This window comes from Gallus gallus, chromosome 3, assembly GCF_016699485.2.
Source record: "Gallus gallus isolate bGalGal1 chromosome 3, bGalGal1.mat.broiler.GRCg7b, whole genome shotgun sequence".
Classification (NCBI taxonomy): Eukaryota; Metazoa; Chordata; class Aves; order Galliformes; family Phasianidae; genus Gallus; species Gallus gallus.
This window is the reverse complement of record NC_052534.1, coordinates 34058549-34084310: the sequence shown is the minus strand read 5'-3', so window position 1 is coordinate 34084310 and position 25762 is coordinate 34058549. Positions and strand designations below refer to the sequence as shown.

The window sequence follows — 25762 nt, the reverse complement described above, 5'->3', positions numbered from 1 at the left end:
GACAGGACTAGTTAAAAAGGAATAAAGAATGAAGTAAAAAAGGCTCTGTGTGCTGCTTAGTTATTAAGAAATGTACTGAACATTTGTACCACAGTTGTGTGCCATACCAAAAAGGACAGAGTGGAGCTGGAAGAGATTAAGAGCAATAGAAATAATAACATATATGGAGGACTTCTTCATGTGAGTCTTTGCTTACATCACAGACAGATGAAGGGAAACATTATGGAGTGCTGTGCAACTCATAGTGATCCAGACAGCCTAAGGCAGTTCTCTTTCCCAGTTGAAAGAACTGGGCAACCTCAAATAAAGTAATTAGGCAGCAAACTAAACAAAAAGAGAGTAAGAGAGATGTAGATAAGGCATAGGAATCCTTGGCAGAAGATGCTGAGAGTGCTGGAAGCTTATGCAGACTCAAAAAAAAAAATAACAAGGAATTCAGGGAAGCAGAAGTCATTGAGAGTCACTAAAGGTAAAGACTCCTGCTCACAGTGTTTCCAAGTTGCAAACTGCTCGTGGCTAGGAGGGTTCTCTTGGGTAACATCAATTCAAGGTTGCTGTCTTTTTCATTATTCTCCTGAAATTTATCACTGGCTGCTGTTCTTACTGTTGTTCCCAACACTTGAAGCCTCAAATGTGGATGGAGCTAGGGAAGAGGGAAGGCTAGTGATTATGAGGGCACCAAGTGAAAAAAGAGAGAGTGGGCAGTTAAAGAGTAAAAAACATGGAACAAAAAGAAACACTAAAAATAGAAGTCTGATGGTTTCCTGTTACTGCCTGAAGGTGTGAATGCTGCCTAAGGATGCACGCTCAGGGGTGTGATAAGATGAGGGACCAGAAATAAATCTCACAGTCACTACAATCCCTCCCTCAGACTTCCTGCTTCATATTCATGGATAGCTTATCTAGCTGCAGACAGAAGGAGGATCGTGAAGAAATCCCATGTCTGAGTGAGGCTTCAGCTGGTGAAGGTTTTTTAAAAAATAGCTGAGAAAGACAGCATCAGCAAGGGGATCTGGAGGAGCTGAGGGAAGTACCTTGATAAACTGTATGTACCCAATAGAGACTTTTGGGGAGTATTCCTCTCTCCAGGCCTAAAAGGAATTGCAGCAGCCCACAAATCACAGTAACGTCCCCAATGGGCTGTAGATTTGGTGTGTCTTTGTGTGGCACAGAGTGAAGGAAGTGGACCAAGTAGCATGGTGAGCCATGGGAGTATTGGCCTGTCACAGCCAGCAGGGGACCAGTGGGATGTCAATGCAGCCTGCAGCAGTGGGAGGCTCACAGAATTGGTCCCTTTTGGAGATGGTATGTTACAGATTTACATGAGCCTTTAGATCAGCTTGTAGAGTCTTGTCTTTTGTTCTCCTGTCCCAAGAACAATAAATAATCCTTTTCATTTTGGAGGCATGCAGAATCAAGCCCAGCATAAAAATCTGTTCCAAAGATTTCTTTTAAGGTTCAATAAATGTATTTCTAATTATAGGTAATATATAATGTTACAAATGGATCTCATTAATTCCAAGTGCCTGGATGTTCAGACTCTGTAGCTATTGTGACTCCCTTTACCACTGCCAAAATGGAAGCATGCAGGTAGAATTAAACAGGATATAACATGGAAGAGAAGTTATATTTAGTGTAATATTTATACCCTGGGAAACATTATAGCCTATGGTTATAGCATAGGAAGAGGAAGAACTAGAGTTCATATAGTCTATTTATGAAAAACAGGCATTTCCTGGGATCTTGGATGATTCCTTTAATCTTATGCTTTATTTCTATAGTTGGAAAATGAATATAATTGTAAATAGGCCATAATTCTGTCAAAAGCCTTTGCAAAGCCCTGCAGGGTCTTCAGGTGGAAAGTTTACTAATAAGATAAATAGTTTTCATTGCTTGGATTCAGAATCATGGTTTTATTGTTTCCTCCTTTTTTGAGTTTTCTTTTTTTTTGTGCTTGTTCCTAACAGAGGTCAAATTCAGATCAGATATAATTCCAGATAAGTAAGGAATTATTGTTGCAATAAATGATATTATACTGTATTAATTCTTGCTAAAGTATCTAGATCTAATCCTTGAAGTCTTGACTGGATGTTTCATGCCATGTACGGCACTACTGGGTGGTTATACTCCCCTTCTAGAGACTAGGTTTCTGTTTTGAATGCCTAAGTGTATATTAGATATCTCACCTAATATGATGACTGTATCCATTTATGTGGACTCTCTTCAGTAATGCCAGCCCCTTGCTTTCCTTAGGTTTCTTTTTCTCCCCATGAATTCCCAAATATTTTTCCTAGTCAGTATCATAAACCATCCCTTCTGTATACTGGCTGTCATTACCAACTGCCACTCCCAAGCTCTCCACATCTTTTTCCACATTTATCTGCATTAAATTCTAATTTGTCACCTCCTTCAGCTTGGCTTAAATAATGTAAATCCTTATTTGATTGCATTGCTACTCATTATTTATGGTGCCATACCGTATAACATTATGTGCAGACTGGCAAATCTTCTTTTGTATGCAGTCATGGAGATCATCTTTATAAATAATGAAAAAGCCTACAATTGTGGTTGTACATCTTCTGTGCAATACCTGTATATACTTCGTCCCTGTAGCACTGAAAAAATGTCTCAAAGGCATATGTAAGAGAAGCTTTGTCTTTTATCTGAGTTCTCTCCACAGAAATCCTTGTTTTCCGAGACAAAAAACAGAGAGCCTCGTTCACCTGGGAGTTCTTATTCTCCTGAGAAAGTATATAATGTGAAGCCCTCAGTGCCACCCTCTCTCTAATTAGACATGAGATAACCTGCATGCTTAAAATTGCTGAGCCACATTCTTTCACCTTTCCCATAGCTTCACGGAAAGGAGAACTGGATCTCTTAGTAGCAAACCTAATTATCAGTGAGCATGTATGAGCTGTGCTACTGTGGATGTTGCTGCCGTATTCTGTCCACACCAGTACTTGTGGCAATGCAGTCAGCATAGTTCTAATGTGTTGGTAGATTTCTTACAGGAAACTGAGTGGATGAAGCAAAAATCCCTTTAGTCTTTCTGTACTGTGGCAGAATATGAGCATCACCTATAAGAAATAGCCAAGTGACTTGCACTGCCTGCTCCCTTGTGCTCTGGGGGCTAATCATAACCCTGTGTAGGCAGCAAGAACGATGCAGCCTTGTCGCTGATCAGGAGATGGAGTAAAGAAGTTGCTTTAGGAAGGTTTGCCTCACTGGTGCTGCAGATGTGCTTGCTTGATCTGTCTTGTAGGATCTGCAGATGCCAAACCAGGCTGGAATATGAAGAGCACAACACTTGACAAATCACTTGCTTTGGAAGTCAGTACTGTACCACCTGGTTTTCTTGTATTTAACTTAAAAGAAACTACGGACAAGCTGGGCAGTGTGCTGTGGCTGGGAGTGTAATGTAAATTAAAAGGGAGCAGGAGACCTGTGCAACTGCACTCACTCATCTTTGTGCATTGATACCAAGGTCCCCAGCAGGATGTTGGGCCATTAGATTGCTTTCTCAAGATCATCTTAATAGACCATTTGGTATAACTATACCATATCAGAGAATGAGAGTTACAGGAAACGATGTTGGCCATTTTGTGCCAGAGAACACAAAACACCAGAGGACAGTTATTACCACGTTTTATTTGCTAGATAGGTACTCTGTGCCTGAAGAGTCTTGTGCAATGGTTGTATTAAGTAGGAAAAAAGGAAGAGAGAAGGAGGCGGGAAGTTCTACTGGTCTACTGACTGAAGTGAAGCAAAATAGCTGTTTGATTTTTAAAGGTAGAGTAGAGATCTGATACCAAGGAAATGGGGAGCACTTGAAATTCATGGCAGTCAGCTGTACTTGCTACTCAAGTCAGAAAAATAAATTCTTATCAGAGTGAGGAAAGCAGAGCAAATTTTTTGTCAGTAGTAGTATGTTAGAGGGTTAAGTAAGACATTTGCTGTCTTTACCAGTAAGTTTATGCTTACATATCTGCAGATCCATGGCAGGGAAGGCAAGATTTGCCAGCTGGTCCTGTGTTGTTTATTTGGGATTGTTGAAGACTCTTCTGTGTTGTTTTTTTAAAATTATTATTTATTTTTTGTTCCTATGAACGTAACAGTAACAGCGCCACTTAAGGATATTCTCCAAAAAAATTTACCTCCATATATCATCTGAGTTAGGCTGTTGTTGGCCCCATTGTAGTTGCAGATACAGTTCTATGAATGCATGTGAGAGCATTGGAAGCTGGGAAAACTCCTCCTGCTTGAGGCAAAACACAGATTGTCCCAGTTGTGCAGGTCTGAGGTGCAGACTTCCCTCAAAGATACCAGAAACAAGGTAAACAAGGAACACACAGTGTCTGTGACATGTGGGGAAATTTAGGGAAAGATTGCTTCCATGACAGGGTGATTCTTATGACTTCTTTTTAAGAACAGAACAAAATTAGTGGTAATTGGTAATCTAGCAAATGCTGAAGTAGCAATGTGACAGCTGAATGACTGGGCTGATGGGACATAGATGCTCGTTTCAGGAAGCGTAGGTGCGCATCACTACACCAAATTACAGGATCAAAACTCAAAGCTACTGCTGACATAAACAAGACAGAGGTCACTGAGCCGTGCCCTGTGACCTGAACATATTTCACACCAGATTCTACTGAGTTTATTAATAAAGATGCATCATGCATTTGATAAGGTTAAGTTCTTAAGAACAATATTATTGGTGTTTGGTTACAACACAGACTGCTTTCTGTTATTGCTGGAAGTGCAAATCAGTTTTACTGCCATGCAGGATGGGGTTAATGAACTAGTAAAGGAAATGTTTAATTGTTTGTTTCAGCAATCGTGAAAAGGAAACAGAGGCACAATTGTTTAAAAAAAAAAAAAAAAAGAAGAAGAAGAAAAAACAAGAGACCAAAGCAATATTCCAAAGCAATATTTTGCTGCTTGCAGTAATAGTGACAGCCCTTTCCATGCCAAATATAGCACTGAGAATGAGGCTTGTGCACATGCATTCCTGACCAATTTACATCAGCATAGTTTACCCTAGGGTTCTTCTCTTCTCTTCTCTTCTCTTCTCTTCTCTTCTCTTCTCTTCTCTTCTCTTCTCTTCTCTTCTCTTCTCTTCTCTTCTCTTCTCTTCTCTTCTCTTCTCTTCTCTTCTCTTCTCTTCTCTTCCCTTCCCTTCCCTTCCCTTCCCTTCCCTTCCCTTCCCTTCCCTTCCCTTCCCTTCCCTTCCCTTCCCTTCCCTTCCCTTCCCTTCCCTTCCCTTCCCTTCCCTTCCCTTCCCTTCCCTTCCCTTCCCTTCCCTTCCCTTCCCTTCCCTTCCCTTCCCTTCCCTTCCCTTCCCTTCCCTTCCCTTCCCTTCCCTTCCCTTCCCTTCCCTTCCCTTCCCTTCCCTTCCCTTCCCTTCCCTTCCCTTCCCTTCCCTTCCCTTCCCTTCCCTTCCCTTCCCTTCCCTTCCCTTCCCTTCCCTTCCCTTCCCTTCCCTTCCCTTCCCTTCCCTTCCCTTCCCTTCCCTTCCCTTCCCTTCCCTTCCCTTCCCTTCCCTTCCCTTCCCTTTTCCAATTGTGTCCAGGGTATTTCCATTAAAACAGTGTCCACTCATGCAATCTATTTGTCTCAGTCTTGCTTAGTCTGTTTATCTCAATGTTCCACATTTCATTTTAGCACAATCAGTTAATTGTCTCATGATCTGTAAGGCACACCCTTTAAAATACTTAGCAGACCGTTTCTATATTCTCTGGACACTCTAGACAGATCTCTAGCTTTACATCCATCACACTAAAGATGTATGTGCTTAAACACTTGGGATGCTATAGATTTTCTTGTGCTGTAGTTTTTTGTGGCTGCTAAGACAAAAATGCATGCCTGCCACCATTATTTACAACTGTAACAGTGAGAAATTACAAAACCCACTCTTCATTAACCTCCAATAAGGCTGTTTTTGCAGCCAGTGATTGCCATTACATTGATGGAGTGCTAATACAGCTCAATAGCCCCAGTTGGCCTGTCTCACCCGTGACTGCATCGCAGCTCCTGCCTCCCACCACTACCCAGCACACGTCCAGCAGAAGCCGCTCAAATGATTGATGAGAAAAACAGCTCATAAAGGCAAACACAGTGCCCAAAGCAACAGCTGTCTAGCCCTATCCTTGCAATAATTAGATAAATGAACCCCAAATGAAATCTTACAGGCAGGAGTAGAACGAAGTGATAATATCCCCATTGCTTCTGTTGCCTCATTCCAGCCTCTGTTTGTAGTTATCGGTTTTTGGTACAGATTTGACACAGTTTACCTCTCCCTTCTTCCACACTCACTTCACTGCTGGTCCCGCAGACAGACCCCTGCAGGCACAGGAGACACAGGAGTGTCAGTTGCTGAGGCCAGGCTCTGTTTTCTCTCTTTCTCTCTTTTTTTCCAATGGCACCACTTGTTCAAATTTGCAGAGCCTGCTGAACCTTTGTCCTTCTCCTCAGAGAAGGAACATAACAAAAGGTACATGGTAGGTCACAAATTGTGTTTACCAGGAAGAAAATTTGCAGTTAGCAAATACCATCTTCAAGAAATAGTTGATGTGTTTGTAGAGATGTGCAAGGTATGAAAGGAGGAAGTAAACAAATATGATTAATGCATCAGAAATTTGCATTAGAAATTAACCAGAAATTAAAAGCTCTGCATTTATTTTTATGGTACAGAAGCACTGTGACTGTGGCGTCACATCAGTGCTCCCTTGATACTACTGAGGGATAGTAATTTTGTAATGCTAATAATTACCATATACAAAATAAAAGTGTGTATATAAAGTTATATATAAATATATATAGATACAGAAAATATCTGTGCATTTTTGGAAAACAGTGTATATAATTTAAATATGAGTAAACCCTGCTGAGGAGTAATACTGTGGAGGTAAATGTCTGCAAATTTCAAGAACAGAACAGTTCTCTCTGCAGGTAGAACCTGATAGTCCTGAGAAGGAAATCCGTGTCTTGCTGGATTTAATAGCTGTCAAATCAGACCCTGTGGACTCACAGGAGAAAATACAGTAATTTTTCAGCATGAGCAGAATTAAGAAGTGAATTTATGTCCTAGAAGAGGCACAATAATGATGCAAAACAAGTGACCTTCTCTTTTATTCTCTCTCCACTCTTAAGCTAGGTTAATTCTAGCTGAGTTCAGCCAGATTTACAAGAGTGTAAGCTTAGGTCAAAATTAGACCCAGGTTGTTTGTTTTATCAGCAGCACATGTCTCGAGAGTGTGCTTTCATCTTTCCCTGCAGAAACAGTCAGAGGTGTGTCTAAGGCTGGACTCTGCCAAGGCCTGATCACTGGGATTCAAGTTAGAATTTCTGGCAGACAGAGTGGTCCCATTAATCACGAGTGGTATCTCTTAAACCCTTCAATTACAAGAGATTAGTGGAGAATTGTAGCATTGGGCTAAAACAGTAACGACACATAGGAAGTGAAGCAGAAAACCTGCTTTCTTCTTAAGAAGAAGTTCAATTTATGGTTTATTTAAATATAAATTGCAAGCATAAAGTATTAGAGTTCTTAAACTTCACTGTTCAGTTAGCTTCAAATTAACCGTACTGTACTTCCCCAGAGCAGAACTGTGATCTTCAACCTGCCTGTACCTTTAATTGAAGTCCTTTAAGTCCATTAGGTTCCTGTGCTATCCCCATACCTGCCTGAATTATGTTCTCCTCTACTTGCGCTGCCTTCCCTATGGCAGGGCTTGCAGGGGCCAGCATGGACTCCAAGCCCACTACCCCACTATCCCCAGTCATAAGTTGCATGAAAGACTATGAAATGGCAGATCAGGAGGCTATCTTTTCCCATTGTTTCTAATGCTGTTGCTTAGTTGATTTACTGTCATCCTAACCATTACTGGGAAATGTTTGCATGAATCCTTGGCTGTGGGTAATGTGCATAGTGATATTTATTAACAAAGTGTCTGTCTAATTGCCACCACATGTTCTTTGAGGCCTGGGTACGCACCTCTCTTCATACCAGCTGTATACAGTTAGCTTCAGAACAGGTGATCCAGTTATCAGGATACCCACAGATAGTCATTGTAGTATTCCTTTGTCATCACACACAGGAAAAATTAGATCTGAAAACAAAAATCCCTAATGCGCAGGAAATAGAAAGATTCATGCTAACAGTGTATTTTTCTTCAGAAATGTCTGTATTTGCTAGAGTTGAAGAGCTGACTGGTCAGTTTATGCTGTTAGACATCTCCTGGGGCTTCTGAGATGAGTTCCTTTCTTTTATAGTGGTTCGTTCAGTTTATCTGATGCTAGTAAATTTTTAGGATTTCAGTTAAGTTGGTCTTTTACTCCAGGGAAAGACAAATGTGGTGCCTGAGCTTCTATCTCTATAGCTGCTGGAAGCTAGGAGGATTTGCAGTATTACTTCAGTTGGATGTGACAGGTATTACTCTGATTTTGTGTGAAGAGGCTTAATCAGGACCCAAGCTGGCAATGCTGTTCTGGTACAAGACTGGTAGCTGAAGTTGAAATGAAATGCCCATGCCCATGCAGTTGGAGGCTAGAAAGGACACTCAGACTGCCTCTGTATGAAGTGTCAGTAAATTTTGTGTGCTTTCCATTCTATGAAGCCTGAAGAAACTTACCCTCAGTGTGTTCAGTTATCTCTCTTTCACACATAATGATCAAGGATCTGGAGGGCATGGATTCGTAGCAGCCAAAATGCACATGAACTTATAAGAAAATAGATTTCTAAAGCAGAACAAGAATTTTATTTAAAGTAATTGGAGAATGAGAGTTATTTTGTTTTTCAGCAGATCAGTGTAGTTCTCTTAATAAGTGACATCTGTTTAAAAACTAGTATACAGTAGAAAAATCCAGCTCATCAAAAATTGAAAATAGGAGAACAGATGAGGAGTGATACTGCTGACCTCATGGCGGCTGCAGCTCCTCACAGGGAGCGGAGGGGCAGCGCTGAGCTCTGCTCTGTATGACAGCGACAGGGCCTGAGGGAACGGCATGGAGCTGTGTCAGGGGAGGGGCGGTGGGGGTTGGGGACAGGGTCTGCACCAGAGGGCGGTGGGCATGGAATGGGCTGCCCAGGGCTGTGTCATAGCACCAAGCTGCTGGAGTTCAAGAAGTGTTTGGACAGTGGTCTCAGACATAATGTTTGAATTTTGGGTGGTACTGTGTGGAGCCAGGAGATGAACTTGATGATCCCCACGAGTCTCTTCCAACTCAGAATATTCTGATTTCATGCTTTATTTTCTTTCTCCTCCAGAATTCAATTTTGTTTTCTCTCCATTCAGTGCTTACTTGACTAGTGCCTCCCTTCTGAGCTACCAGGGCAACTTGAACTGGAATAAATGTACAAACCAGGCCCTGTTCATTTAGACTGTGTAGGGGTGTTGGTGGCTTTTGTACTCCGTAAAATCAGCTCTGCTTAGGTTGAGTTTAGATGATTATCTGGAAGTGGAAGACAGCCATCATGGCTTCACCAATGGCAGATCTTGCCTGACTGATCTGGTGGCCTTCTATGATGGAGTGACAGCTTCGGTGGATGGGGGAAGGGCGATGGATGTCACCTATCTAGACTTCTGCAAGGCCTTTGACATGGTCCCTCACCGCATCCTTCTCTCTAAATTGGAGAGTTGTGGATTTGAAGAATGGACTGTTCGATGGATTAGGAATTGGCTGGCTGGACGCAGCCAAAGGGTTGTGATTGATCAATGGTTCTGTGTTAGGGTGGAGGCCAGTCACAAGTGGTGTCCCTGAGGGGTTGGTCTTGGGACCGGTGCTCTTCAGCATCTTTATTAATGACACAGACGATGACAATGAGTGCACCCTCAGCAAATTTGCGGATGACACCAAGCTGAGTGGAGCAGCTGATACATTGGAGGGAAGGGAAGCTATCCAGAGGGACCTGGACAGACTGGAGAAGTGGGCCCATGAAAACCTAATAAGGCCAAGTGCGGGGTGCTGCACTTGGGTCGGGGCAATCCCAGGTACTTATACAAACTGGGGGAAGATCTCCTTGAGAGCAGCCCTGCAGAGAAGGACTTGGGGATCCTGGTAGACAAGAAGCTGAACCTGAGCTAGCAATGTGTGCTTGCAGCCTGGAAGGCAAACTGTGTTCTGGGCTGCATTAAAAAACAGGTGGCCAGCAGGGAGAGAGAGGTGATTGTCCCCCTCTACTCAGCTCTTGTGAGGTCCCATCTGGAGTACTGTGTCCAGGCCTGGGGCCCCCAGTACAGGAAGGAGGTGGAGCTCTTGGAATGGGTCCAGAGAGGGGCCACTAAGATGATCAGAGGGCTGGAGCACCTCTCCTATGAGGAAAGGTTGAGGGAGGTGGGCTTGCATAGCCTGGAAAAGAGAAGGCTCTGGGGAGACGACATTGCGGCCTTCCAATACTTGAAGGGAGTATATTAACAGGAGGGGGAACAGCTGTTTACAAGGGTTGATAGTGATAGGACAAGAGGGAATGGTTTTAAACTGAGACACGGGAGGTTTAGGTTGGATATTAGGAGGAAGTTTTTCACACAGAGGGTGGTGACACACTGGAACAGGTTGCCTGAGGAGGTTGAGGATGCCCCATCCCTGGAGGCATTCAAGGCCAGGCTGGATGTGGCTCTGGGCAGTCTGGTCTAGCGGTTGGCAACTCCACACATAGCAGAGGGGTTGAAACTAGATGATCATTATGGTCCTTTTCAACCCAGGCCGTTCTATGATTCTGTGATGATTCTATGAAGTGCAATAATAGGAAGTGCTTTTTTCAGCTAAGAGTTGGCTTTCATAAACAGCTGAATTGAGTAGTTGAGAAGAGAACCCATTGAGACTCAAGGAGTATTCTTCTTTCCCCTCAACTAATCCAGTAAAATTGAAGTCACGTGCACAGATTCTTAACCATTTCACCATCTAATGACATCTTGTTTTCCTGGTTTAAAATTGGATTCAAAATATCACTTTGAATCACAGACATATAAGGATGGCATCACAAAAATACTGAACAATCTAGATTATTTTCTAGTCTCACTCCATCGTCTTCAGAGGACTTGTGTAAAAAATAAACATGCTCAGATTTGACCTCTCCATATGGATGCTTTATTTAAATGTAGAATGAGTTCAGGCAAGCATTAAATGAAGTCTACATACAGAGAACACCAGTTTCAATGAAGCCAACAGGAACTTCAGCTTTTTGTCTAGCTTTCAGAGCTATGGCCTCTTCCCAGTGTGCTTCTGCTGTCTCAACAGTGGCTTTGTACCAACTCTGTGTTGAAGTGTCTCTTTGTGGTCACTTGCATGCTTGCTGTTTGTAGGTGTGATACAAATGCCAGTTGAAGAACATTTATATAAGTTCTGTCTGGCTGATGTGACAGTCTGCTATAGGACAAAATAAATGCAGGTGTGAATAGATGGCAAGGCCTGGCAGAGAGGTGATGTTTGCCTTGTAAAGTTCAGGAACTGATTTGTCTGCAGGTAGTGAATTTATGGGGAGAACTAAATCCAGACCGATAATCATCCATGTTATTTACATCTAAAGTGCTTACTAACTAGGCTAAGAATGCAGTATAATCTCATTAAATCCATGAAGAAGTATTTTTGTCTTAGAAATATCTTATTATGTAGTCATTTAATGTTATGTGAGCTAACGTGTTTTAACAAATCTTTTATTGCATATTACATTCTACTCTCTTGACGATGATTTCAAAATCTGGCCATTAAAACAAGACTCTTTTCACAACTCTTTGATAATGACGCTTAAAACTGAGCAGTTCATCTTTTTGCATTTGGGTAGAATTTGAAAGGTGTAAATTACAAATCTGGCTTTTATGTGCTTGTTTTATTGATCAAACTGCTCCATAGAAACCACTGCAATTCCAATAGCTTAACAGTCTGGATTACCTTCCACCCTTCTTAATTAGTCCACTAGGGTACAGTTACTTTTCGATTTATGTTGAGAGTCCGACTAGGTGATGTAATACCTCTTCATTGTACTTGAGTACCATGAGATTCCTCATAAATTCTATATGCACAAGCTGCTTGTTGATTTAGATAGAGACAAGTTCTGGCTTTATGCAATAGGCATTTTAGCCCAAATTCTGTGTGTAATCATTCTTGTGTCCTACACTGACTTCTATGAGGCTACAGTAAAGTTAGTAAGATTTGATTGAGTGTTATGGATAAGTTCATTCAACACATCAGAGTCTAGCTCATCATATGAGGTCATCTTCTTGTGTTTGCTGACAGGTCAAAGTCATGGTGCGCATTTCTTCTACGCATGCCAGAGACACGTCTGAGTCCAGCTCTTTCCTAAAAGTTGACCCCCGTAAGAAGCAAATCACGCTCTATGACCCAGTCACCTGTGGAGGTCAGAATGCTTTCCAGAAAAGGGGCAACCAGGTTCCACCCAAGATGTTTGCTTTTGATGCAGTTTTCCCCCAGGATGCATCACAGGTAGGCAAAATACAATCAGAATAGTTATCTAAACAATAGTGCGCACCAGAGCCAAACTGATTTCAGCTGTGATAGCCATACTTTCATTGGTGCTAGCTAGAGTTGAATTTTGTCAGTGTCATTAATAATGAAATAAATTTATTAGATTATATGTAAATAATTATTTGCTTTCTTTATTCCTTACTGTAAACAATTGCTCCTAAAATCGTATGTGCAATAAATGTGCTAATTGTTGCCTAGAATGCAAATCCTGAATATCAATAACTTGCATATTTTAAAATGATTATTTGGTGTATGTCTATCTGATCAGAACTGTGGTTCTTTAATGCAATGCTCTATTCATTATGAAGTCAAGGATTATTTGAACAGTTTACAGTAGGAGGATTGGGATTTTAGTCCACAAATCTCTAATCATGTATATATTGATTTCTCATTTTTTATTAGATCTTGATTTGATGAACCATGTTACTCAAATGCCACAAGGAAGACAGTAAAAGAATAAAGTAACATTTCAGAGTATAATTAGAAAACAATACTGCAATGCTGCTTCTGTACCCATGAACTAAACAGAACTAGGACACAGAGCCAGCAGAAGAACCAGAGTGTGATCAGATCAGTAGTTCTATCGCTCACCAAGTTCTGTTCCAGGCAGCTAGCACCTTCCCAGACTACTGCCTGTACACAGTTCAGGGATATGATGTACCGGCAGTAAAAAAGTTCAGGTTATGGACAGGAGTAATTTGATACTAGTTAGTCTGTGAACAGTGCCCTTCCTGACCTTACCTTTACTGTTATGTGGACCAAAAATACCTAGGAGATAATGGATATCTACTAAGGGAATTTAGGTGATTTACTGCTAAAAATAAGATGCTTTCCAGAAAACCCTAAACTGTTATTTCTTCATATATTCATATATATCTTCATGATTTTGTTCAACTCTGTATTGACAGCCAGTTACTGCAGAAGCACTGAAGACTTTACAGAGTGCCTGAACCTTAAATCTAAGAATTCCCAGCATAAATTTGTGTTTTACTTCTTAAAATACTGCTGTAGTCTTCAGGATGGAGTCTACTCCTGCTAAAGGCAACGAAGACTCATAAAAATGTAGAAAAAATTAAGAAATGTGACCTAGCTAATACCAGAAGCTTTTTTTTTCCCCTTAGATTCCTTACCTACCTGCTAGTGAAAATGAATGCAGTCCATAATTGGGAAAGTAACAGAGCCTATTAAAATTTCTCAGTATTTGCCTTTTAATTGAAAAATGAAAATTAAAAAAATGGCCTCTTAATAGACAGTTCTAACAAATTGCATCCCTCCAGCTCCTTACAGGATGTGTTTTTTGTTTAACCCCAGAAAGGATGTTGATGAAATGAAACTTCCTTGACAGAGCAAAAGTCATGTTTCATGTACTTACACAAGTAGTGTCAAGTAGTACACAAGTAGTGATGGTAATCAGAGCATTGATCACATAAATGAAATGAGCAGGATTAGACCTTTTGATAGTTTGGCATGGTATCTGGTGCACTGATAACATTATAACTATTTATACTGAAAACACTCTGTTGAATTTCCTTATTATTATTATTGATAGTTTTCTTTCTCTCCCTCTCTCTCTCTCTCTCTCTTTTTGTACCATTGACAGGCTGAAGTATGTGCTGGGACTGTGGCTGAGGTGATCCAGTCAGTGGTCAATGGTGCAGATGGCTGCGTGTTCTGTTTTGGCCATGCCAAACTTGGTTGGTATTTTTAAATGTCTCTATCTGAACAGCAAAGTGAATATTTGTAACCCAAGGCTGTTAATATTTTAGGGAAAACAAACCTTCATTTATCTTTGCTTTGCTGTTACACTGCATGCATAACCTTACACCACACCTTTGCCTCTCATATACACATCTATCAGTTTGGCATAAATGTTGGACAACATGCTCTTTGAAGCAGAGGTTGTCTTGAGTTGTTGCTTCACTCGGTCCCCTTAGCACTATAGCAGTTTTTACTATTATATTAACTTCTTAATGATCCAGCAGGGACCTGTAGTTTTACAAGTATGGCTAGAATCGAGACCGCTTATACAGCTAACCCCAGAATGCCTCTGGACCAAGGAAAAGTAACAGTGGAATGAGCAATTACATGTTTAATGTTTTTGACTTCCCAAAGTCTAGATGGTAGGTGAGATGGAAAATAAGGCCACCAGATGATGGTGTCTCACAAGTACTATGTGTCCACAGAGATGACCCAGCTAAGGCTTTGCTGGAGCTTTATTTCAGTCTCTGCAGTTGTTTTGTTGTCCTCATCAGTCCACCAACCATGAGCACACCCAGATGTTGCCACAGACACATACATAAAATATCTTTTTCACTGGTCTTTTTCCACTTAGATTCAATGTATGAAATAAAACAAAGCAAAGAAACCATATGTACTTGCCCAAAACTATGTATATCTCTATTATTTGTCTTACAAATTTAGGACAGTTTTTGAACTTGTCTATATACGCTGATGTGTAGACAGTGTAAGATAGAACTGTTTTTGTTCTCAGTCAACAAACTTTTACAGCAGAGAAGCCAGAGCTATACTTGCAGAGTCAAATAATAATGAAACAGCAGAAACTTTACACCCAGATATATTTCTTGTTGTGCATCCACTTCTGCACCAAATGATCACGTGCCTGTATTTTTTGTGATTTTTCTTCTTCTATATAAAGTTACATCTTTGTGATGCTGGGACCAAGGTTATATCAATCCAGACCCAGTGTATAAGGGATAATGTAGTGCTCTGTAGTAAATTGGAACAGGTTGCCTAGTGATGTGGTTGATGCCCCATTCTTGGAGACTTAAGGTGAGGCTGGATCAGGCCCTGGGCTACCTGATTTAGCTGTGGATGTCCCTGATCGTTGCAGGGGAGTTTGACTAGATGGCCTGTAAAAGTCCCTTCCAACTCTAAGGATTTTATGATTCTAAAATGGCATTCAGGGTACACCACACTCACGGTATTGAAAGCAGAACATTTTAGAGACCAAGGCATTCCTGCTCTGCTCAATTTACATCGCTGTTCAGCCACAGTAGTAGTTGCTGTGCTGAGTGGTGGGGACCTGCAGTACCCTGCGTAGGACATGGGGCATGTCAGAGGAATACGTGAGATAACGGTTTGTTGAAAGCAACTCAAGATTTCATCTGTCAGTTTGAAATGTTCTCCATTTTCCATAAATTGTCTGTCTGTCTATCTCCCTTTTCTGAATATCCTTTTTGTAGTGAAGAAGTTGTTTTCATGAGGCTGTGTATGATAAGATCACTTTGCAGAAGGCTATGAAAGACTTTCTCTGACTCCCCATTCCTGACAGGGAAGTCATACACCATGATCGGCAAGGATGATTCCATGCAAAACCTCGGCATAATCCCTTGTGCCATCTCCTGGCTCTTCAAGTTGATTAATGAACGCAAAGAGAAGACAGGAGCGCGCTTCTCTGTCCGAATTTCCGCAGTGGAAGTGTGGGGGAAAGAAGAAAATCTTAGAGACCTGTTATCAGAAGTGGCTACAGGAAGCCTGCAGGATGGCCAGTCCCCAGGTGTCTACCTTTGTGAGGACCCCATTTGTGGCATGCAGGTGAATCCAGTCTTCAATTTACACAAAAACAAGCATTATGATTTTTTATTTTCATCTATTGAGATGGTCCGAATTCAAGAACTACCCATAATGTAAAGTTTATAGAGTTGAAAGTGTTTACTTTAAAGCATGGAAGGACTTTATGACCTGCAGCTGCATGGCCATCTGCTCTCCTGGCCTAAATATTTGTACCTCTGGTATAACTGATGTTGAGCAGGGACTTGTGTTTGCAATAAAATGTGAAAGCATTTAGTGCAAACAAAAATTCACCTCGTTCTTAAAAAAAGAAAAAATAGAAAGAAAGTGTGATCTTTCTTTTGTAAAACAACAAGGTAAAATATTTACAGTACTGCACAAATAGCTGGAGGCTGTTAATATGGCTGTTTATCTCTTTATAAATATTATTTATAGCACTTGCATTAGCAGTGTTGTAGTAAGCATTAATCGCTACGTATTAATTGCTGCCAAGACATAAATTCCTGAGTTGGGCAAGCGAGGAATAACTCCAACTCTTCTCAGGTTTGGAGGTTTATTAGGAATGAGTAACTGGCTCGTGTATTTCCTGGGTAACCACAAGAGAGGCTCAGTAGCCCTTTATGTTTAATTTTGATTTGGAAGACAAAAGAGGCCTGTATTTTCAACTTGCTGTGTGTGATGGAGTGAATCTGATTTTTGTATGAACAGATGGACAGGAGGTAAAACAGCAGGATGGAATGTGAATACATTATTCTAGCCTTAAATGTAATGGCTGCTTCCATCCAGAAACTGCAAAGCAATTCTCTCCAAGTATGGGAAAATGAAGAGAGGAAGGAACAGACTCTGCACCCCGTTTCCAGCTGCAGTCATGATTCACATCCCCAAAGCCATAGATTATGAGATTTTAAACAGCAAGTAATAAAGTTTGTGTTTTATCTCTTTGTGGTGAAGCCACATCAAAACTTCCCATTTAACTCAAGGACTGGAAAGTTTTTTGTCATTTTAAATAACAATTAGAATTCTCATTCTCACTTGACTCCTAGTTTTAGTGCGTTATGAAATACTTACATTGTTGGAAGAGATCTCACTCCCTGGTATCCAGTAATGGGGTGCAGTACAGAGAGTATACAAAGGAAGACTCAAGTTCTTCACATTTCCCAGTGAGGTGACAGATGACTAATTTAGGTCTGAATTAGCATTGAATACTAATATGTTTCATAACTGCGTGACCCTTCCTTATAGCTAAATTTTTCACAAAGGTATTTAAGCACAATAGCATTAATAATAATAAATATTCCACTTATATGATATTGGTAGCCTATTTTTGCAGATATATATATACAGAGGAGCCATAGACCAAGTTAATTATTTTAGATGACTGGAGAAAAGGTAGCTACATGAGAGGTCTATGTTTCTCTGCAGTGTATAAAACTGCATTAAAATAGGACCAAAACCTCTCTTTGTGTGTGTTTAAGACACAGTGATGTTCTGTAGTCTTGTCCTACACCTGAGTTTTCAAAATCCTCTAACGAAGGAAAGATGACATAGCCATACAAATATGAAAAATCAGCAGTGTGTATAGCAAATGAATAATCACCATATGTCATACTGTTTGTCATTGGGCCTTTCCAAGTATGCACATTCTCTTGTTGCTTACATAAGTGAGATCTGTCCACAGAATGGCCTACCTTCTGCTTGTTGTGTTAACTCCTTCTTGCCCCTCAGCCTGCAGCCGTGTTACTTCATCCTGTGCAAAGCCTTGGCATTATCCTGCCTCGGGCTGATTAATGATCACAAAGGCAGACAGGAGCACTGTCTTCCTTAGGGAGAACTTTTAGCAGTACTAGCCAGTAGGAGGAAAAAACCCTGAGAATGGGAATTCGTCACTGTATTTATGCCAGACAAAACAAGTCTATCCTACGGGCTGAGGGCCCATTCTGCGTACTGTTAAAACTGATGCCATCAGTTTGCACTGTTACGCAGGCAAGCGAACCTTAGTTGATGTGAAACACACATGCATTCCTTAACATCATGGTGGGTTAATTATATCTGCCCTCCTACGCTGTCTATCGCTTTGAAGAGATAAGAGCAGACTGGTGGCAGTGATTGAGGTCTAGCAAATGGGAATGTATGCACACTACTTGTCTTGCTCTGGTTAATGGATTGCCCCATCTTGTGTGCAGGTGCATGGGTGTGTGGTGTGAAGGGACATGAAAGTGGCTTCTCTTCTGTCCCTCTCTTCGCATGCTGTGGGGCTGAGCACATGATTCAATCCTGTTATCTCACAGTTTTAGCTGCAGACTGCTCCCTTCTAGCACCTGCTGATGGGTAACACGGAGGCCTGCCCCTGCGAGTCTTCACCAACTGTTGGGTTTGATGTATCATCTGCAATAGCTTATTTTTCTTCTGTCAGGAGGACACAGTGATTACCAGTGCAGGGAAAAGAATGTAGCAAAAATAATAAACTTTAATAAATGGCCTAAAATTCTGGGAAAGTGAAGGAACAAATGTATGTATCTATCTAGCCCATAGGACTGTTTCCTGCCAGTGTTGGGAGGGTCTCATTCAACAAGCCACTTTCTCCTTTCCAGTCCCATCAGAAGATGGCTTTTATACAGCATGAGTTGACTGCAGTGAATGTCTGATAGCACTGACTCCTGTGGGAGCCTCTGGGTAACTTCTTCCCTGTGTTAACCCTTAGCTCCAGAACCAGAGCGAGCTCCGTGCCCCTACAGCAGAGAAGGCTGCCTTCTTCCTGGATGCTGCTATCGCCTCACGGCGTGGCAGCCAGCGGGACTGCGACGAGGAGGATCACCGCAACTCCCACATGCTCTTCACCCTGCACATCTACCAGTACCGCATGGAGAAGAGTGGCAAAGGCGGAAGTAAGCTGCTCCCTCACTCCCTTCTCTTTCCTCCAAACTTGCCTACAGATGGGCTTTGAGTAGACTTTTAAGCAGTGTTCTGTAGTGATAAGGATTAGCAGTAGTCTGCAATAGGGTGGGTCCAGCAGGCTGCTTGCTCACATTTGTAAATGAGGAAAATGGCATCTGCCATGTCTACTTACGTGTTGCCGTAATTTTCAAAGATTTCATTTGACTTGCACCATTTATATTTTTCATTATATTTACCTTCTGTTTCAAGTCTCCCTAATTATTTATAGCTGGAGATACGTGCAGGTGTGTTTTTTTTCCCCCCAGTAAATTCCAGTGATAAAAGAATTGTGTAATATAAGGAGCATCCCCATCTAAAAGCCAAACTTTTTTGTTGTTATTTTGTTACATTTAATTAAAATATATATTTTTTTAATATTTGTAACAGAGAAGTGGTATTTGTTTGAAAGACACCTTTACTTTTTGAATTGAAGGGCTTAAGCAGTTCTGCAGATACACATATTTCAGCTCCTGTCTCTGCATTGGTTATTTGTATTAAGGAGTAGATTGCTTGCAATTATGTGTAATGGGTGAACATTGCTGGAGCATTGATGTCTAATGTTTGAATGCAGAAAATTTACATTTACTATACTTACAATGTGAGAGAGAAAACCAGAAAGTTGCTCTGAATGGAAATACCGTTTGCATGTGTTTAAGTAATAACCCCAATGGAATTGGCAGGCAGAAAACTCAATTAACTAAAGGTTTATTAATTAACCACCCTGCGGTGGAAAGGAAAACTGTGAATGCTCAAATGGACTGGTGCATACAAATAAAGATGGCTGATTTTAAGGGAATTATTATTACAGTTATTTAATACTCCCTGCTTTTTACTACAGGCAACTACATGTACATACAGTCCTTTGCTACTGTTTTCAAATGCAATTAATAAAACGGGAAAAAATATTTTCCTGTGGCTATAATGACTCATTAAGAAAACAAAAAAGAAGAAGACACGATCCTTTAAGATTACAATATAATATGCTTTGCCCACTGTCTGCAGTTACATTTTCATCTTTTGGCCATACCAACTCCTGTCTTCAGGTTTCCATATCTGAGTGGCCTCTCAAGCCAGGCAGGGTCAGATCTGGCTGATAATTGAATGAAGGGGAATTCCAGCCGCTCATAAAGGGCACCTAGTGATTAGCAGTGTCTCCTGCTGTAATGAAGTGCTTCTCAGAAAACAGCATGCAGACAGTGGAGATATACAGATTCCAGTAACAGGATTAAAAAGGGCTAGGAGAAAGAAAAGAAAAAGAAACACAGCATCTAAAGGATGAGATTAAAAAGCTGGCTGATGCATGATTTTGGCAAACAATGACAGCTAGATTAATGCATTAGTACTGTACTTACCTCCTGGTTGGATTCAGTACCAGGAATGTTATGAAGCAGGCTTAGCACCGTTGAAAGAAATGGAACTGTGGCAGAACTGACTGTCATTTTTCAGTTTCAGCTCTGCAAAGTCTCTGTGGCCACAGACAAAAACAAGTGCTACAATGTTCCACTTCTCTCTATAGTGCTAGGCACATTAGTGGAGAACTTGCCTAACAAATAACTTCATTTTCAGATAAAGCAAGCGATCATCTTAATCATAAGTCTTATTTTGACTTGTAAACTAAATAAGAGTAGAAGATCCTGTCCTTCCTCTTGTTCTGGGTTTCCTCAGCCTGTGCAGTTGTACTATGAGTGCAAACAGAGTAACTGAAGTTTAAAAGACAGTGATTGCTTTCATTTTGTTTTGTTTCCTCAATGCCTGGTAATCCTAGTAACGGAAATATTTATTAAATATAATTAAGTAAAGTCATCTGCAGTCATTTTCAGTGGCAACTAAACTTGTTTTTCTAAGTAAAATCATTGGGGGTTTCTCACAAAAAGTAACATCAGCCTTCTGAAGGTAGTGGTCTTAGAGGACTTAGGGGTTCCTGTGTCTAAGGACACTTAAAGGGGAGGCAAAGATTCAGAAGCAATGAAGGTGCAGCTGCCTGCATAGCAGGAAAGCCTGACTTCCTTCAGTGAACTCAGGCATTTGGTACATGTGTGGGTTAGGGTTACTTCCCCATGAGAACCTTGGAGAGCATGGTGGTGAAATGCCTGCAGACATCTTTAATAGATGGTTGTATGATTTAGGGACAGCATTTCAAATGTCTGACCACTAGTATTTGTTATAATCAGATACTTACTCTTCACTTCTTTTTCATGATACTCAGCATGACTTTACCAATATTGCAGTCTGATATATGGAAGTCCTCTACTGCCAAATACCTGATGCAGCTGAAAAACTAACAAAGCTTGAAAAAAGTACTTTATTTTGTCAGCTGTTGACAGATGCTGGCTACACTATTGGAATATAATTCTCAAATTCCATAGCATAAACCACCTTCACAGAAAAAAGTCTTCCTTCTTCCTTCCTTTTTTCTCTCTTCTCTTTCTTTTCTTCACTCTTTTTTAATTACGTTTCTTTGTTTTCTTCTCTTATTTTTCTGTTTTTCTTTTTTTTCCCTAGTTTATTTCTACTTCTCTCTCCTTATTCATATTTCTTTTCATAGAAGTCCACTTCTATTTGTTTATCTTAATTAGCTGTCACCTACAACTGAATGAGAATTATAGAATTCTGTATATCACATTCCCCAGAAAGGCTTTGTATTTTTAAAGAGAGTACAAGGTAGTACAAATAAGCAGTGAGCTTTGTGTCTTGTACTATTTGCAAAACAAAATCTTTCTCTCTCCTTATTTTTCATATGTAGATTAACATCCTTGAAGTTACAGCTTAGTAGTTTCATATACCTTTAGTAGCAAATCTGCAAAATAATATAATGTATCACTTTTTTTTTTTTTTTGGTGAATAAAAACATATTTGTGATTGTTAAGGGATTTGTAGTGCCAAGAAATATATCTGGAAACTTCTTTTCTAAGGTCTCCATCATGGAGCATGTAGTTACTCCCAATGTTGTATTTTCTTGATAACAGATCTTCCCCAGTTCTAACTTATTTATTTATTTGTGGGTAAGGTGCATAAGTTAAGGCAGTGTGTTGAAATGGCTGTGAATTTATTTGCATACAGATGTGAAAATATTTCCGCTTCTGTTTATACTCAAATCCTCAAACAGTGCTCTTAGCGTTTAAGTATTTTCCTATAGGCTGCTTCTAAATTAACTCTTGAGAATAGGGAGAACTGGTCATAGATCAGATAAAGAAAAAAAGGAATTAAAAAAAATCTAAGAAATTGTCTTGAGAAAATAGGGAATTAGAAACACTTCTGTAAAGTCTACATAGTCCCCATCCCTGAGTTCATAAAGTAACCATACGTTTCTTATGAGAGCAAATCTCTATTAAGCTTGGTGTTTCGTATGTAACATCCTTTCATTTTAAGTGTAGTGGTGTTGATACAGAATAAAAGAGGGAAAACCAGGATCTGCTGCCAATTTTACAGAAACAACCTTCAGATCAGAACAACTTTTTAATGCTACACTATGCATAACACAGCAAACCTTGTCTTAGCCCAAACGATAATGGAAGAGTAAATAGGCTTAAAGGAAAGCTGAATATCCTGCAGGTCTCACGGTTCCTCTGAACCCTCCAGTACTCAAGTTGTGAAAGATAAAGGAAAAGCTGGAGCTACCACAAAGCCACTGCTCACCAAACAGCAATTCCCAATCTGTAGTTTTCCTATCAGTACAGTAATCACAGAGATGGAAAGAGAGCCAGCTCAGGTATAGGTATATAATAGAGCTATATTAGAGAATAATAAAAAAAAAAGTACAGTGGTGACTGCCTGCCCCAGAGTTAAACTTGCAGGAGTGGATGAGTAGTGAAAACCTCAGCAATTTTTGAATGAGTCAGCAGTGGACAGCAATGCAGTCTGAAAGTGAACTAAAAGAATCCCTATGGTTTGTTACTACTGCCATGAATTGGGAGGAGTTTTTGGGTTGTCTCCTCTTCACGAGTCATGGCAAGTCTTTTGCTTTCCTGGGAAGCTGCTGTTGGAGGCACATGCTAACTATCCGCTTTCTTTGTTTATGGCAGTGTCTGGAGGTCGCAGCCGCTTGCACCTTATTGACCTGGGGAGCTGTGTGAAAGTGCTCAGCAAAAACCGGGAGGGAAGCTCTGGCCTCTGTCTCTCGTTGTCAGCACTGGGCAATGTCATCCTTGCCCTCGTCAATGGAAGCAAACACATCCCGTACAAGTAAGTGATATTCTGTGCACTTAATGAGTGAATGTTTGCAAGCAGTTGCTTGTCTGGCCCTGAGGCAAACTTGTGGTAAGCAAAGAGACTCCTGGGGTCAGTGCAGTCCTCTAGAGGCAGTTGACAAAACATCCTGAGGGCTCAGTGAACCCTGATCTAACCTTATGTCTGGTATCTACAATGTATTTCATGTTAGGGATGCCTTAAAGATCTCAAGGATCAGAGTTCAACATATGAGAATTTTGTTTTATAGGATTGTTCAAAAGCATTTAATACTTAAAACCATCTGAGATCCAGTTTTGTATTAGCTCTGTGGAGGCAAAATTTGCTCCCATGAAGGAGAGAAATAATTATAGGGGATGTTATTTTACTGCTCATGATGCAGATTTTAGTTTCTCAAGAATATCTGTCACAATAAATGTGTATCTTTGCCACAGGATTATTACTGTGATGCAAAGATACTTTACGCTTTCTTTGTATATGGTTTGAATCTATCAGACTTTCACTTGAAAAAAAGAATTAGGCCCTATATGCCACAGTAGACAAGTGGCCTTTGCTATTGCAAGTATCTTCTGGGAAATCAGAAGAAATACTCACTTGGTAGGTAAATTTTGTACTCATTTCTCTTTATTGTTATCTCGAACTGTTTGTCATGTGTATAGGACTGAAAGCAAGTTTGGACTACATTACCCAGTTCAGACAGTCACAGAGCTTTTCTTTCAGAGAGGTCTCTGATGTTGTGGAAGATATTGCTCTTCTCTAGCCTAAATCCAAGGGAATAACAGCCAGCCTTTTAAGAATGGCTTGCGGTAGCCTCTTCCAATCAAACTACCATTGAATGTCACCATTCATAGAAGATGTGTATCAGACCTGGAATTGGGAACAGTAGGATGACATAGAGAATGAACCAAGAAAGTCATTCACAGAGTATATTTTGTCCTTAAAGTTACCCTTTTAACCATTTTGAAGGCTGTAAAATATGGTTATTTCTCAAATTCATTCAAAACTAAGATATTGACTAGTTTTACTTCTTTGCTTTTGTCTTCATTTTGGAAAATAAAGATGAAATGAGTTTGCTTGTGATTTTAATTGTAGCATTTATTTTCCAAAATTATTTGGCAGCTTGGTCATAAAACACGCTGTTCAGAAATATTCCTGTTTCTGGAATTTAGTCAGACTGAAATTCAGTTAAGGGTCAACCAAATTAGTGCATATAAACATTCATAAAGTGTGTTGTGGCTCATTCACCTGGTTGTAGTGTGGAAATAGCCTGAACTCTACAATTCACAAGATGCAGTTCAGTCTATGCTTATCAAAAAAATCTGTCCTTCTTGGTAGTTTTTAAGGATGGGAGGGAAGACAAACTGTAGAAATAGAAAAGTGATGTTAACAATGCTCCCTATGCTAGAAATAAACGTACAAGGAATCGCTATCAAGCACAACAGCTGTCTTTCCTTGCATGCCCAACTGTGAGAAAAGCATTACCAAACATCTTATTGCTGCTCTAGCAATCTCCTTCTGCAGCAATTCCCAGGCATTGCACTTCAGAGCTTCCACAGCCAGGAGTGCCAGCAGACCCACTCATATGCTTCTCTGTACAGCTGAAAGAAGGCAAAAGCACTCTTCAGGCCAGAATTTTCTCTTCTGTCTGCTCCTATAAGAAGAGCAGTGGCTCAGTGAGAGCAAGCACTATTGCTCAATGATCTGTCAGTGCAAGTGGAGAAGTGAGGAAGGAGGGGTGTGTGTGCTGCATTGTAGAAGTTGAATCCTGTAGGCTGGTGCAGTGCATGTTCAGTAGCACCCCTTGCTTACGGCAACTGTTTGCCTATCTAGCCTTAGTCATTTCCCTTCCTATAGGAGTGTTCTCTTTCATCATTAAGGATAAGATTAAAACTTTGTGGATGAACATTCGTGAGTGGTACTGAAGGAAAATAAAAGAAGTATTTCCTTATGCGAATGCACTGTGCATTGTGTGTGTGGTCCCAGCTAATTTCCACAGAGCAGCAGACAAAATGGAGCATCTTTTCTTAATGGTTGTTTAATAGCTCAGATAGAGAATTTTGTGGCAGCCTGTCAGTAGTCAGTGTACAGCTTCCTGGGAGCCCTGAAACAACATCTGAAAACATAGGTAGGTTTCCTCTTTCTGCAGAAATGCAGTTTTCTGAGCTGTGTTCCATTCTCCATTCATTGCTGTATCTGGCCTTTCTCCACAGGTAGCAGTTGTAGGGAAAAGCTTGTTCAGATTTATTGTTGGTATAAGCAGATGCTGCTACACTGCCTTTAGTGGGTAGTGTGTTTATGCCAGGGATTAATTTGCCTCTTTGTCTGTAGTCTCTCTGGAAAACATATGCTGTTCTACTGTATGTTTTGCACTTTTTTTTTTTCCAGTTTGTTTTAAGGCTAGGGAGCAGGGAAAGCCACAAAGTTGGAATCTTTCTTCCTTGGGAAAACATTCGGGAATGGTGATACAGATTGACTCTAACTTATAATTAAAGCTGCAAGAAAGACACGTAGAAGTTCTCAAACATCAAATAATACAGGTTGAGGTCTTGTCCTGCAATCAAGTTAAATTCCACTTATGTCCAAGGAATTGTTAAGAATCCCTGTAACAGGCAACCACTTGCAGCTAATA

The 25762-nt window shown here is 40.5% G+C and overlaps 1 protein-coding gene across 1 annotated transcript in view; it reads left to right on the top strand.

Moving 5' to 3' along the window:
* KIF26B (kinesin family member 26B) overlaps positions 1-25762 on the top strand; it is a 294103-nt gene that overhangs the window by 213506 nt on the left and 54835 nt on the right. Inside the window, exons 6-10 of the mRNA XM_003640984.6 lie at positions 12235-12441; positions 14084-14177; positions 15776-16038; positions 18716-18899; positions 22971-23130. Coding sequence (XP_003641032.2) covers positions 12235-12441; positions 14084-14177; positions 15776-16038; positions 18716-18899; positions 22971-23130 — 908 coding nt within the window. The remainder of the gene's footprint in view (positions 1-12234; positions 12442-14083; positions 14178-15775; positions 16039-18715; positions 18900-22970; positions 23131-25762) is intronic.